The 13995-nt window shown below is 43.9% G+C and overlaps 1 protein-coding gene across 1 annotated transcript in view; it reads right to left on the reverse strand.

Moving 5' to 3' along the window:
- The window catches only part of Dclk3 (doublecortin like kinase 3), a 30410-nt gene extending 26815 nt beyond the window's left edge, over positions 1-3595 (reverse strand). The window contains exon 1 of the mRNA XM_020154361.2: positions 1547-3595. Coding sequence (XP_020009950.2) covers positions 1547-3274 — 1728 coding nt within the window. The 5' untranslated portion in view covers positions 3275-3595. The remainder of the gene's footprint in view (positions 1-1546) is intronic.
- Between the last annotated feature and the right edge of the window lie 10400 nt (positions 3596-13995).

The raw sequence follows: 13995 nt of genomic DNA on the forward strand, positions 1-13995 counted from the left end.
TAAGTTAAATCTCCCCCCTCGGAAAAATATGACTCATTGAATCATTGTCTCCATTCACTGTTGCTTTATCTGTAGCAATCTGCCTTTGAATGTTGCCACCAATGGAAGGCTTGCTGTTTCTCATACAGCCTACTATGGTCTCTTTGTGCTCATCCAACTAATGTGCATGAAATATCCACCATGTTACAAAACTGTTTAAGATGTCAGGGTATAGTCTGAATAAAATAGTTCCCATTGTCATGGAGCTCTTTCCCAGTGAGAAGACAGGAAAGGAAATGTAGAGTATATTGGGTGGTGACAGGGGCTGTGAAAAAGAAATTGGTTCAAAGATACCAGATGGTGACAGTGTGAGAAATGCTGTCCTGACAAAGACCACCAGGAGTCTACTGTTAGTCAAACACATCGGGTTTATCAACTCATTGCAACCAGGAAGAATGCACACCACTGGGATCTGGTGTCTAAGTAAGACAGTGTTCAAAGGACCTATCAGATATGGGCTGGGGATATAGCTCAGGAGTAGAGCATTTGCCTAGCACACAGATGACCCTGGGTTTGATCCCCAGCACTGAAAAAAAAAATTGGGGCTGTGTTAGGTGATTGTGAGAAAAGTTCAAGAAAGCAGGAGGTTGCTCTGACTGGATGGTGTCAGGAAGCAGGAGCAGTTCTATGATTGGATGTCTTAATTCCATATGAAGATAGGGGAATGGAGCAAGGCAATCATTGATAGTAGCAGATAGGGAGATATGTTTGTGATGTCAACAATATTCCTGTTATTCTGCATTTTGACATTATTACAAAGGGGTTTTGTTTTTGTCCGGATCCATCATGGTCACAAGTAGCCCTGTAGGACCCTGGTATCATGTGACATTTTTATATCCAACAGGAGAATGCCACAGGGGAGCAGGGGACTGTGAATACCAGGCTGGCTCCATATTGTCAGGAGCTGCTTCTCTTTCCCATGCTTTACCCACACTCAACCTTCCAAGATAGGTCACTATTTTTCTCTTAAAAATGAGGAAACTAAGGCCCAGAGACAAGAAGGACTTATCTTGGAGCAAGTAACTAAGACAGCCAGGAATCAAGTCCAGGGTGTGTGACTTTGGCATCAGCCTCTCCTGCACTCTCTACACAGAACCCTGCCTCACTGCACCCTTTGAATTCCCTGGCAAAACATGATCTTTAAGAGAGTCTCAGAGAGGGTCTCAGTGGGAAAGCGGATGGTAAATGCAAAGCCTGAAGGTGTGCAAATGTTCAAGAAATTAAGTCCACATGATCATAATCAAAGCAAAAGTATTCATCCCAGGAAGGAGGAAATATTTTCCACTTTCTTTAAATTAGAAGTTTTATTTTTCAATAACCTAATCAAAACCAATTTATCTCAACAGCTTATGAACTATAACCAAAGTTTTAAATACTAGAATAAGTATATTAAAATAACATAAAGGTAATGTTCTAGCCTGTAAGGGTAACAGAGCATGACACAATTAAAATTTATTTTATCCTACCTTTTAAAAACACTTTCACAGCAGCAAAAATCAGAGCTTACCAAGAGATTTTCTGGCTTGAGGTCCCGATGGACGATGCTCTTGTCGTGCATGTGGACGAGAGCCTTACATAAGTCCATGATCATGAGGGCAGCATCGGGCTCTGGGAACTTCACACTTTCTATGATGGCATCAAAAAGGTCTCCCCCCTGCACGTACTCCATGATCAGGTAGATTTCTGCTTGTGTTTCATATACTTCATGCAGTTTCACTATGTTGGGGTGAGAGAGGCTCTGGATGATTAAGATCTCACTGTCAACTATTTCCTCCTTACCCTTGAGTTTGGACTTGTCGATAATCTTCATGGCATAGGCCTGTCTGGTCTCGCGGTGCCTACACTCCTTCACAATGGCAAAATTCCCATCACCAATGACCCGGCCAGTCTCGTAATGCTTCTCCACATTGGCTGCAATGATGCCCACAGGCCGCAGCTTCCGACCACCGGGCCGTTCTGGCTTGTTCTCTTCTGCCCTTGTCTTGGGTTCCTTCTCTATCCTGGCAGATGGGTCATCTCTAAGAACCATCTTTTTCCCTCCTGACACACCTAGTTTCTTCTCCTTCTCTGCCTCCTTCTCCTCCCCTCGGGTCCTGGGGAGCTGCTCGGGCTCAGCCTGGTGCTCTCGCTGGAGCCAGACACCATGCTTGTTCCTGCAAGCTTGCCCAGTGTCTTTCTTCATGTCCCTCGGCCCCTCCTCTGTGACTGGTAGAACTTCCACACAGTGCTTCTTAGCCTTGGCCAATCCCTGAGGATGGCTCTCCTGATCCTCTTCGTCTCTATCCTCTTTCTTGTCCGTGCTCTTGCTGGGTCTCCTCATCTCTTGTGTGGGATTCCTGGGGCTGCACCCATGGCTGTCGCCCTTCCATCCTTCCTCCCCACCAGCAGGGTTTGCCTCAGGAGACCTCCTGCAGCTTCTCGTTCTCACCAGCTTCTCCACATGATACCTGTGGCCCTTCCCTATGTCCAACTCACCAGTCCCTAGGGAGTGCCTCTCCTTTTGCAGGCTCTGCTGGAGCTCCCTCTCCCGCTTACACTTCTCACATCTGATGATCTCCCCTGAGGTCTTTTCAATTTCCACCCCCAGGTGCTTCTCTCCATTTGCATGCTTCTCCTCCAGAGTGGTTTCCCTGGGTGGCTTGCCACTGGCTTCTGGCTCCCGCTTTCCCCTTCCCCACCTCTTCTGTGCCCTCATCTTGTCCTCCAGTGCCAGCTCCACAGGGGTCTTCCCCTGGAGCCTTGTGGCCACCTTGCTTCCCACAGCCTCACTGCCACTCGCTGTCTCCCCACCGTGTTGGCCTCCTTTCAGAAGCTTGCTGTGAAATCTGTTTCTCAGCCTTGGAGAAGGCACTTGGCTGTGCTGGGTCAAGGTCAAGGCCCGGTTTTTGTTGGGATACAGTTCCTCTATAGCCACCTGAATGCTCTTCAACGTCAATGGTTCTTTGCCCATGGCTACAAAAGCATCCCCTTCCCGAAAGAAATCAGAAACACTCTTGATTTCTTTGCCCTTGAGGTTGAACAATTTCCTCACACGATCATTCTTCCATCTTGGAAAGCCCAGGGCTTCTGAGATGTCTGCCAGGAGCTGCTCGAATGTCTGTACTGACCGCCTGTTGAGGAGCAGAGTGACCTTCCGAAGGGGCTGCCCACCCAGCTTCACCACCGTTACCACCCTGGGCTTCAGCTGGCTGTTCTCAGCATGGGCCGAGTGAAGGCCACCCTGAGGGCTGAACATGGGCACAACAGAGCTGCGCGGCCCCAAGAATGGTTTCTCCAGATTCCCCCGGCCAACAGGCAGCCAAGTGCCCTGTAGCTTTCGCTCTGTGATTTTTGAGCTTAAATATTTTAGAGAATGGTCACACAAGCCTCGATTTCCTGCAACAGGAAAAAGGCAACAGAATATTAGTCAAGATGGACTCAAAGAGCCCTTTGGGCTTCATCACAGTTTAACAAAGATGGGGCTAGAGGTATAACACATTTGGAAAATGCCTGGCTCATACATTGGAGGTCCTGGTTTTGATCCCCAACACTGAAGAAAAAAAAAGAAAAAAAAACTTCTTTAAAGATTACTGTTCTTATTCTACTATTTGAGCTTTATATGTGGGCTATGAGGGCCTGCTTGAAATGTTGGGGCCTTTATACATTAGAGCTAATTCCTAGTCTTTATGACAGACCAGAGTACGGAGCAGTCAGCTCTGGATTGAGGTGGCTTCTCAGGGCCTTGCAAGGATCCCTTAGATAGGCCACACTTTGAGAACCCTCTGGAGTCAAAGCCTGGCTCTGAGAACGCAGCTCTAGCTTCCCCAAAGGAAGCTGTGCTTCAAGGACTAAGATAAAAGGTCCAAGGTTTGCTGCCCAGGACGTTCCAGAACTCTAAGTGTCTGAGCTCTTACCAACCTCTTTGCCAAGAACAATGTTCCCAACCAGACTTTCAACACCATCAAGGAAGGCAACATAGGAAAAGGTTATGATAGCAGGGTTTAAGATAGGCCTGGATTTCAGTCCTGCAGTGGCCACTGACTATTGCCATGAACTTGGGCAAATTATTTATGCCTCAGATTTTTCATCTATCAGGTAGGAATGTTGACACCTTCCTCCCAAGGTTTTTGGGAGGAGTAAATGAAAAAATAATTATTGTTCACTTAACAGGATGCTTGGCACACAATAAGGATACAGTAATTGCTACTTATCAATATAGTTATCAGTTGCCAGTTACCAACTGAGCCATGAGAGTAGGCTGAAAATTATTAATGTTACCCCATAGGATCATATGTCTTTATAATCTTAATGTCAATTTTGTATTATAATTTCATTCCATTAGTGATGTAACCTACTGACAAAGTAGAAATCTGTTGTGCACAGCTTCACCTGGTATCAGAAGAGTGACAGAGCAATGTGGCACAGTGGGTATTTCTGAAAGCTCTAGTTGAGATCCTCTTGCATTAGAAGTTGGTATAATAAAGTTGAAAGAGGTTTCAATCTAGGTATAGAAATTTCCCTCTCCAGATGTTATTTTCTCTCCTTTTTAAAATAAGGAAAGGGGCTGGGTGTAGCTCAGTGCAAGGAACATGTTCAATATTCAAAAAAAAAAAAGGAAAACAACCATAGTCACATTAACGTTCGGGGCTTAAATAATGAGAACTTGCATGAATAAAAGAAGACTTTGTATTTACTGATCAGCTACACCCTGCTACAATGAAGTAGTTGAGGCAAGAGTGGTCAATTTCCCCAGCTTCTATCCAGGTTGGGAAAGGAAACTGGAAAATCACAGACTGTGTAACAATTTGGCCATGAGAGTGGGCTGAAAATTATTAACATCATCCATGGGATCGATGTATCCTTCACTGCCTGTAGGAATCAGCCACTTATGCCTTTAAAAAGAAGTTAAAAGTAGTTATTTATGAGTGTATTTGAATCAACTGTAACAGAAACTCCAGCTGCACCAGGACAGGCATTTTGGCCCAGCATATCCACACAGAATGTTTTCTGTTTTTTAATTATAACAGACAATCTGTTCTTAGAGGAATCCATCTAGACACAGGTGTCAGATCAGCTGACAAGGTAATAGCTGATACTGATCTTCCCACATGCCACAGACTTATGAGCTTAACAATCACATTAACAGTGAAGGGATTTATCTATGGACAACTGTTATCCATTTGCTTCTCACAGTCTCTTAAATTGCTCTTCTTCATTTTGTTCTGAGATAGTTGGTATAGGGAGAGAGATCTGAAGCAGTAATACTAGTTTGCATTTCCTACATTGGGGAACTAAGGAAGGGCACCAGAGAAGGTGACTATCAAATGTGTGTGCAAAGGGCTAGTGTTCTCATTCATTTTCCTTAAGCTGCTTTACATGGAGTAGGACCCTGAACACAGATTTGTCAAACTAAGGAAATAAGGTCCTGATTATTTTCTCTGAGAAGAAACAGTATAGGAACAGAGAAAGGTATCTTGGCTGATAATCTCAGGGGTTTTTCCAGGCAGAGGTGGAGAAAGATAGGGAGACCCAAGGGATCAACCATTGGCTGAGGATAGGCAGACCCACCCAGAAAACTTAGAGGCATCTTCAAGGCAGATCAAATGGAAGTAGGAGCATGGGCAACCAAGAGTGCTCCAAGGACAGGAATTGAGTTGGGTCTTTAACACTAGATGGGGTGGAGGCCACCTAGCAGAGGGGCCAGGGAACCTGGCATGGACCTAGATAGGTTATCCACATGGCCACTGAGGTTTCACAAATGAAGGCAAAACTCAAGGTGGAGAGGAAGACTCTGATAACACAGAGAAATGACCAGACACTATATAACAGTATCGAAGCAAGGGTGTATATTGGATCACTGGATGATATCAGCCTCAACTAGGAAAGGGTATTAAAGGAAGAGAGAGAAATAATAACTCTGAAGCAGCCCTGGAAAACAGACCCCCTATTCCAAGGAAGAAAGAGGAGAGGGATGCTCAGGAGGGAAGCCACATCAGGAACAATGGGGCATTTAGCATAAACAGAGGATCAGGAAGGCCCCAGAGAAAGGTCTTAGATGGAAGAGTAGGGAAATATAAAATGGTTCCCACAGAACCAGCAGACACTGATGGGCCTTATACACCAGTGAAAGCAACAGTGTGGCAACTTAAGATGACAAAGATGCAAGCCATGATGGGACCATGGCCTCAAGATCTCACATACTAGAACTGAAGACTCGGTGTGGTGATGGGTGATCTGGCCCTGTAGGACCCAGACCTGGTGTAGAAAGAACAGGAGATGTGATCTGAGAATCTATTGCTTCACTAGTTTCAGCAGATTCTACCTCTAAACTTTCCCTGATCACTGGTGGTTAAGAGTGCAACCTAGGAATACCCCATCTCTGAACCAAGAACCGGGTCCACAAATGCAGTCCCCATTCTGGGGCACAGTCAAAAAGAATGTAAAGACAGAACAGCTGGCCTCCATCACAACAGTATCAAACATGCCCAGTCCACTGCCTAGGCATCCATGAACTCTCTCAAAAGTTTCATGGTATGAGGCAAAAGTGAGAGCTCAGTCTCCCACCTCTCCAGCATTACTGGGGCCTATAGGATGATTCTATCTGCATCAAACTACTAAGGAGTACCAGGGAAAGGCAGCATTGTGGTGGACCAATTTTTATCCCCTCTTCCACATGCTCTCCTTCCTCCCTTAAAATTCTTATTCCAGAGCAGTTTCCTCTTTATAAGTCAGAGAAAAGCAATGAGGAGACTCTAAATGCCTGGTCCATAAGCAGGAAAGCAACATCAGGAGAGGAAGAACAGCACAACCCTCAGGCCCTCATCCCCAGGACAACTGCACACCTAGGACTTTCCACATAACTACAGTAGCATTGTTCTAGTACCTATGCCAATCTCCCTAACCAGAGGCAACCAGAATCTATTGTCTCTAACAGTAACTTCACTTAGAAAATCAATGAAAGGGAGCCATGTGAAATTGACAGCAGTTCTATTGATTTTTACCTAATAAAATCTAGGATAAAAATCCATACTCTATCTGTACATCAAAAGTGAAGTCTATGAAGCTATATGAGGTACAGATAGCAAAAACCTAAAACACCCCAATACCCAACCTGCAGCCAGCAAGCCATAGCTTCTCAGAACATGAGTGGCGGGGGTGGGGGGGGTGCGCCGCAGAACATAGCTATCAATTCATCAATTCCTACAGCAATGTAAATCAGCTTCAACTTGACAACCTCCTGCTTTTGCTGTGCCCCGATACAAAGATTATAGGGTTTCTGTCCAGTGCCAACTTAACCACCACACAAAAAACAGAACAAGCATTGCCATTGTTAAGCCACTCCTCTGCTCACAAACACAAAGTGGCTCCTTATTACCACCCACAGGCCAAACCCAACCTCCAAAACTTGGTATATAAAACCATCCAAAGCCCAGGGTGCACCATCTTAAAAGGCCTAAGACCCACATCTACCAGCATACCTGACCTGACCTCACAAGTCACAGTGAATGCTCCCTCCCCTGAAGCCCTGCTCATTCATTAAATCAAGGTTTAGTTTGAGTCCCAAGTCTGGAACGTGGGTATGAACACATGGTCTTCCTTTCTGTACATCTCAGCCAGTTGCTACTTCATCTTAGTAGGTGTAGGCAAATGCTCTTTAGTAGGTGTAAATGTTCTCCCTCTTAACTAAACGGTAAGCACTCCAAAGACAGAGGCCATGAACTAAGTCCTCTGCTTCACCCTAACACAGAAAATAAGCACCCAAGATTCAGGGAGTGAGTTCTCAGCCCCAACATCAAACACGAACATCAAGATCCAGCCTTCCAACTCTTGCTGTAAAATAACCCACTGTTACTACTTTCAACACCACTCATTGTCATAACCAGATACCCCAAATGATTCACATAACTTGTGGGGAAGAAAACGTGATCACAGACAACCATCTTCACCAAGGAAGTATGTCTAAAGAACAACTAATACAGGTAAGGAGGAGCTTCATTTTGGAGTTGTCCAGAGAACACTGAATGTAGAGTCATAAGACTTCACTTAAATCCTGGTCCTACCAGTCTCATTAAATGTGTGCACATAGGAACATCATCCAATCCCTGTGAACCTCAGTTTCCCGACCTATCAAATGGCATTAATATAATTGAGCATGCCCGGTGCCATGCTTGGCCTAGATGGGCTGATTTTTTTCACACTTCTAAAAGAAAATAGGTCTTATAATCTTGGGGTCTCTCAAATCCATGTACATCTCAAAGCAAAGAGAATTTGAAGCTAAATTTGACTCCACAGGATTAAACTTGTCATTTATGAAGCAATTGAAACAGAAAAATAATAGGGACAGGACAATAACAGAAACACTCCAACAAACCAAAGCACACAGGTCTTCTGGGGAGAAAAACCAACTTCCTGCTCACAGATCCCAGGCTACTTGACTCCAGTGGGAGCCAATAAACTCAGCCACTGAACCAGCATGGCGTGTCATTATCACCTGGGATGGATTTGTCTCCAAGAAATTATGTCTCCCATCTGCTGCCACAACTCAGATTACTCACATAAGCTGATCCCACAATGACCAGCTCTCCACCTTATTAAGCTGGAATGTCAACCAAAGTGACTGGAAGTCAGTTAATCCACTTTCCTACCCAATCATTCATTATTACTTTCTTTACTTATATGATAGGAACAAGAAAAAAAAGATTAATCTTTTACATTGTCCATATTAATCACAGAGGTTACCAATTCCTGGTAAGTTTTTAATCATAACTCATGAATCAAATTAATGCAAAAAAAACTACATCTGTAATCAGTATGAACTTCTGGATTCTTATCCTGGCTCTTAGAGACCTGTGATAACACAATAGAAAATAAGCAGGATAATCTCATCCAAACTCTGTAGGACATAGGTGATCCATTTTGCTCCCTGAGCACTTATAAATTATGTGTACTAAAAGCAATGGAAATTAGTGTTTTAAATATCCAATAATATCCAATACAAAAAAGGGACTGTAGTAATTAATGCATCTAACAGCATATTTTTGACCTTCTTAATTTATTTTTAATTTTTTTTTAGGATATAGTCATTGTACCGGGTATTCATTGTGACAATTACGAATAGGCTTACATTGTACATTGGTTAGATTGCCCCCACCACCTCCCCCCTCACTCCCCTCCCCACCCCACTTAAAACAATTGCAAGCGGTTTCATCGTTCTGTTTTATATATGTATATGAAGTGTACCTACCATATTACCTCACCTTCATCTCTTCGTTCACTCTCCCACCTCCTACAAATACCCCCCACACTGTCTTAAAATCATATCATTAATCCCTCTTCATGGCAGGGAAGCTCCCCTGAAAATACTTTCCCTTTTAGTGTCATTTTATTCCTGGTAGATTAATCACCAGATTAATCTGTTAATCTATTGCAGCCTCTGTACTGGGCGCTAGAGATATTCACTTAGGAGAAGAGATGGAAGATGACTGGCTCAGTAGTCATTTGTCCTGGGTGTTTTCCAGAGGCTGTTTGGGAACAAACTCATTTTGCTCAAATGCAGATAAGAGGCAGGAGAAACATTTGTGAACTTACATTTGATTATGCAAACATCCCAAGGAGAGTTTTCTAAATGAATAAAAAAAAATAGAACTGGAATACAGCCTGACACTAAGCTTAAAAAATGCTACTGTTTTATAACTTGGAAGCCTGGTCTGTAGGATGAAAGCTGGAGAAATTAATAAGGGTATGGTAATAAAATGAAACCGCCATGCTGTTTATTAGTGGCTGTCATCGCTGATGACACTCCAAGCTCTAATTAATGTTGTTACCATCTATCTTCCTTATTGCCAGCATGACAGCAACTGAGACATCAGAAACAGTAATTAAAAAGAATTTTTCCTGCCCTTTTCTCAGAAGTGCCTCTATTTAGGGGTTGGTTCTTATCTGCTGAATGACTTGGGTCAATTTCCCTAGATGCCTCCCAGAAAATGAGCACAGAACCAGGTCTGGTCTCTGACAGAGGAATATTTGCCAGTCCTTACTTTATCCCACCTGACAAATGCCAGGTACTTTTTTCCAAACTACTTGCTGCTTTAGGATGGGATTAACCCCTCTAGTAGCCATGACTTTCATATACTGCTTCAGTTATTTGCAGAGTACTTTTAAGTGAATGTTCCTTTCCTCACTTCTACAACTCATCCCTGACCCCCTTGAAATGCTTGAACTCTCTCCCTGGGTTTTCCTTGCTCTGCCTCAGTTGGTCCCTGATTTTTCACCTACCTCATCATCGAATCACAATTCCCACTTCCTCCTCTGCTGACTTCATAAAATCATCACAATGAAATCCCCTCATATTACTAGTATATGCTAATTCAAAAACAAAATAATTTTTAAAAAAAGATAAATTGACAGGAGAAAAACATGATTTCACATGCTTCTGGGGGCCCACTCAGAAATGAAGGGAAAAGCCCCAAAAGTGGTCAGAATCAGATGTTTGTTTTAATAAAGAGTGATAAATTTGTAGAGAAATGACAAAGGCAAAGGGTTTGAGCTTCTTGGAGCAGTTAAAGGTAAATATATGGGTCAGATGTGGTGGTGCACACATATAATCCCAGCTACTTGGAAGGTGGAGGTAGGAAGATCACAGTCCAAGGATGACTCATGCAAAAGCATGAAAAACAAAACAAAAGGGCTGTGGGTACAGCTCAAGTGGTAGAGCACCTAGCAAGTGCGAGGCCCTGTGTTCAAACCCCAGTACTACCGCCCCCTCCAAAAAAGGTGTAATTATATAAGGAAAACTAGTGGAAGATGAGGGTTATTTTACTAAGGTTTGTCATAAAGCTCCCTCTTGGTGCCATACATGAACTGTTAAGAGTGCTAGGTAGCAGTTAACCATAAATGATGGATGAGGCAGGATTGATAGATGAGCAGACAGGGAAATTATATTATTTTAATAAATATTCAAAAGGCCAGACTCAAACTTAAAACTAAAAAGCCAGAGTAACTAGCCACCCTCTCCCAAGAACAGGGCTATCTGCACCTGCCTTTCTCTTTGAGCTGTTAACAAGCTCCAACACTCCTTCAATGGGTGGAGGGTCAAAAAGAATAAAAGACCTGTCTAACAAATGAAGTCCTAAAGCACCCAGATCTATTATATTTGATTGTGGGTATCTCCCAGTACTCCAAAAGTATAAGAGATAACGAGATACATGGGTAGCAGAAAATGTTTCTTCTTTTTGCCCATTTCTCCCCACTTTGATCCTGCTATACTAAATTCCTTTCCTAATAAACTTCACTATTACTTTCACTACATTTTCACATCTTGCTTGAAATTGTCTCTTGCCAGATACAAGAACCGAGGTATTTGCCAGCACTAAATTTCTGGTAACAAGAGTATAGAGTCCTTGCTAGTAATTAAGTGTTGTACTGCCCTTCCCAGAGGGACAACTTCACAAAAGGAAATATTTATGTCCTTTTAGGCAAATGGAGGAGGGTAAGGAGCTCTTTCTGTCATTTCTGCCATTTCTAAATTACTTTCAGCTCAAAATAATCTTGTAGCATATTTGGGTATAGTATTTTTTGATCCCCTTCACTACCCAAAGAGGACCAACAGCATAAGTGTCACCTGGAAGCATCATAGAAACACAAAATTCCAAGCCCCACACCATACTTAGCAAAATTGGATTCTGCATTTAACAAGTGCCTGCATTAAATAAGATGGTGTGATGTACCTTGGTTTGAGATGAACCAATGAAAATACCTTCTGCTCTGCCAAAATAGTTTGCAGAATCAAAGATGAGTCCACACAGCAAGAGATCATGAAACACTTGGACTAGCACATGTCAATTTGAGTAACTATAAGTGTGACAATGTGACCCAAATAAACTCAAACTAGGATACAGGGTCAGCATGGCCCAGGATGGGTATATTTCTCCAGGATCTCTTTGCATCAGTTACTAGGGGGAGGCAGACAAGAGTGGGTGAAAGGGAAGGAAGGTGTTTTATACATAAGCCTCTGAGATCCTGGAAGGAGATAACAGGCATGGGAGAAATGACAAAAGAGGGAGCAGAACAGCACCTGCCCCTGTGTGCCCAGTCCTAGAAGGCCCAGTTCCTGAAGGCCCAGTCTCAGAAGATCTGGTTCAGTACTGTTAGAGTGCAGGGAGAGGATGGAAGTGGAAAGAGCTGTTTTCAAAAGACTGTGTGAGGCTCTAGACTCCAGGTAACCAAGTACAACAGAAAAAGAGTATTACCAGAGGAGGGAAGGACAAGGGGGTCCCTCAGCAGTTCACAGGAACTTGAGATTCATGAAAAAAAATAGCATTTTGAGGAGTTTCACTAAAAGGAGAGTCTCACAAGGCAGAAGCTTAGCAAAGATTAATTTTAGTAAAAAAAGGATAAAGTGGGGAGAAATAGGAAAGAGGGAGAGAAACATTTCCTACTTCCCACACAGGAAATGGCAGTGAAGAAGACTCCAAAATGGTGGTTCTTATCTGGAGTCTTCATACTTTCTGGGATAATACACATGTCATCCACAACCCCTAATTATTAGAGACAATGGGTTCAGGGTGGCCAAGAGGGGTCTTATAATTCTAAAATATGGAGATGTGGTCTAGGCTTTACCAAAACACAGGGAGAATAGATGTTAGACATGCCCTTTGGTTTTTTTGTCTCTTTACATATTCAAAGAGCTTGCAGCTTCTTAGCATCTACCAGGAGGAGGACTTGCCCATTGTTCCATGTCTCCTTATTCTGCTAGCTTCTCTGACTTACCATCTAAAAGAAGAAGGTGAAGGGAGGAGAGCCTGCTGCTCTGATTTTTCAGGTTTTACTTCCTCACTCTCTTTTATGTCCTGAGTCTGGCCCATTTAATGGTTATTATTTTTAATTTCCCTGTCACCTCATCTATCTATCTATCCTGCCTTAAGAAGACAGGCCATCCCTTTCTTCCCCAACACAGGATCAGCGCCCCAGTAGGCCTTAACAGAAGGCCATAGGGGACCTTGGGAGACAGTGACAGCAGGAGGGCAGCACAGGGAAGGGTCAAAAGTAGCATAGCAACTGGAGGAAGAACAGGAGCCACAGTGTACCTGAGCACAGGTGACCTCCTGCTCTTGGGATTGAGAATGCTGGCGGAGAGCCTATGTGAGTAGCTGGGGCACCTGGGACTCAACAAACTAGGCATTAATATTAACATGGCCTCATTTGCTCCCAGGGCTGGAGAAGTCACAGACACACCAGCAGCCATTACAGCAGCATTCCTCTCCAACCACTTCTTCAGATGACCATCTCTGGCCTGCCAGTCATCTGTCATACATGGCCTTGGGCTCCTCTTTCCTCCCATAAACTCTGAAGATATTTAACCCACTCTCCTTTTCTGGCAGAAGCCTCCTCTCCAGTACTCTTCGTGTCCCTCACATTGTCCTCAGGACACCCAGTGCTGGCCTGCTTTTAGCAGAGCTCTCCCTAAGGACAGCTGGTCTTTCCATCCCACCCATGGGTTTAATGTTTCCTCCCAGCTCGCCCACAATTTCAGCCCTGGGGCTCCACCACACACTCTGTGAAATTCCAAGACAGCTGGCCGCTGCTTCCTCTGAACTGGATTTTTATCCCACCTCCCTTCAGCAGGAAAGAGATTCACCAGTGGCCTGGGTATGGGCTGTTGAGCTTTTCCCCATGTGGTGTAGGGAGGCACTTGGGCTGTGTTCACTTGGAAGACTACACTAATGTGCAACCCACCTTGGACCACTTTCCTTCGGCCGCCTGGATGCTCATAAGATTTCATAGTTGGTCTGTTCTGTCTGGCGCGCACACTAAACGTCCTTCACCAGCACCCTCATCTGCACTGATCAGCGTCATGGCCACTTCATACATGCAGGGCTCCACAGGATTCCACCACCTTTCCTCCCTGTAGGTGAGGCTGCAGAAAGCACCAGAGAAGCAAACTCCCAGGCAAATTCCTGCATCCTCTTTTTCTCATGT

Source organism: Castor canadensis, chromosome 5 (assembly GCF_047511655.1).
Source record: "Castor canadensis chromosome 5, mCasCan1.hap1v2, whole genome shotgun sequence".
Lineage (NCBI taxonomy): Eukaryota > Metazoa > Chordata > Mammalia > Rodentia > Castoridae > Castor > Castor canadensis.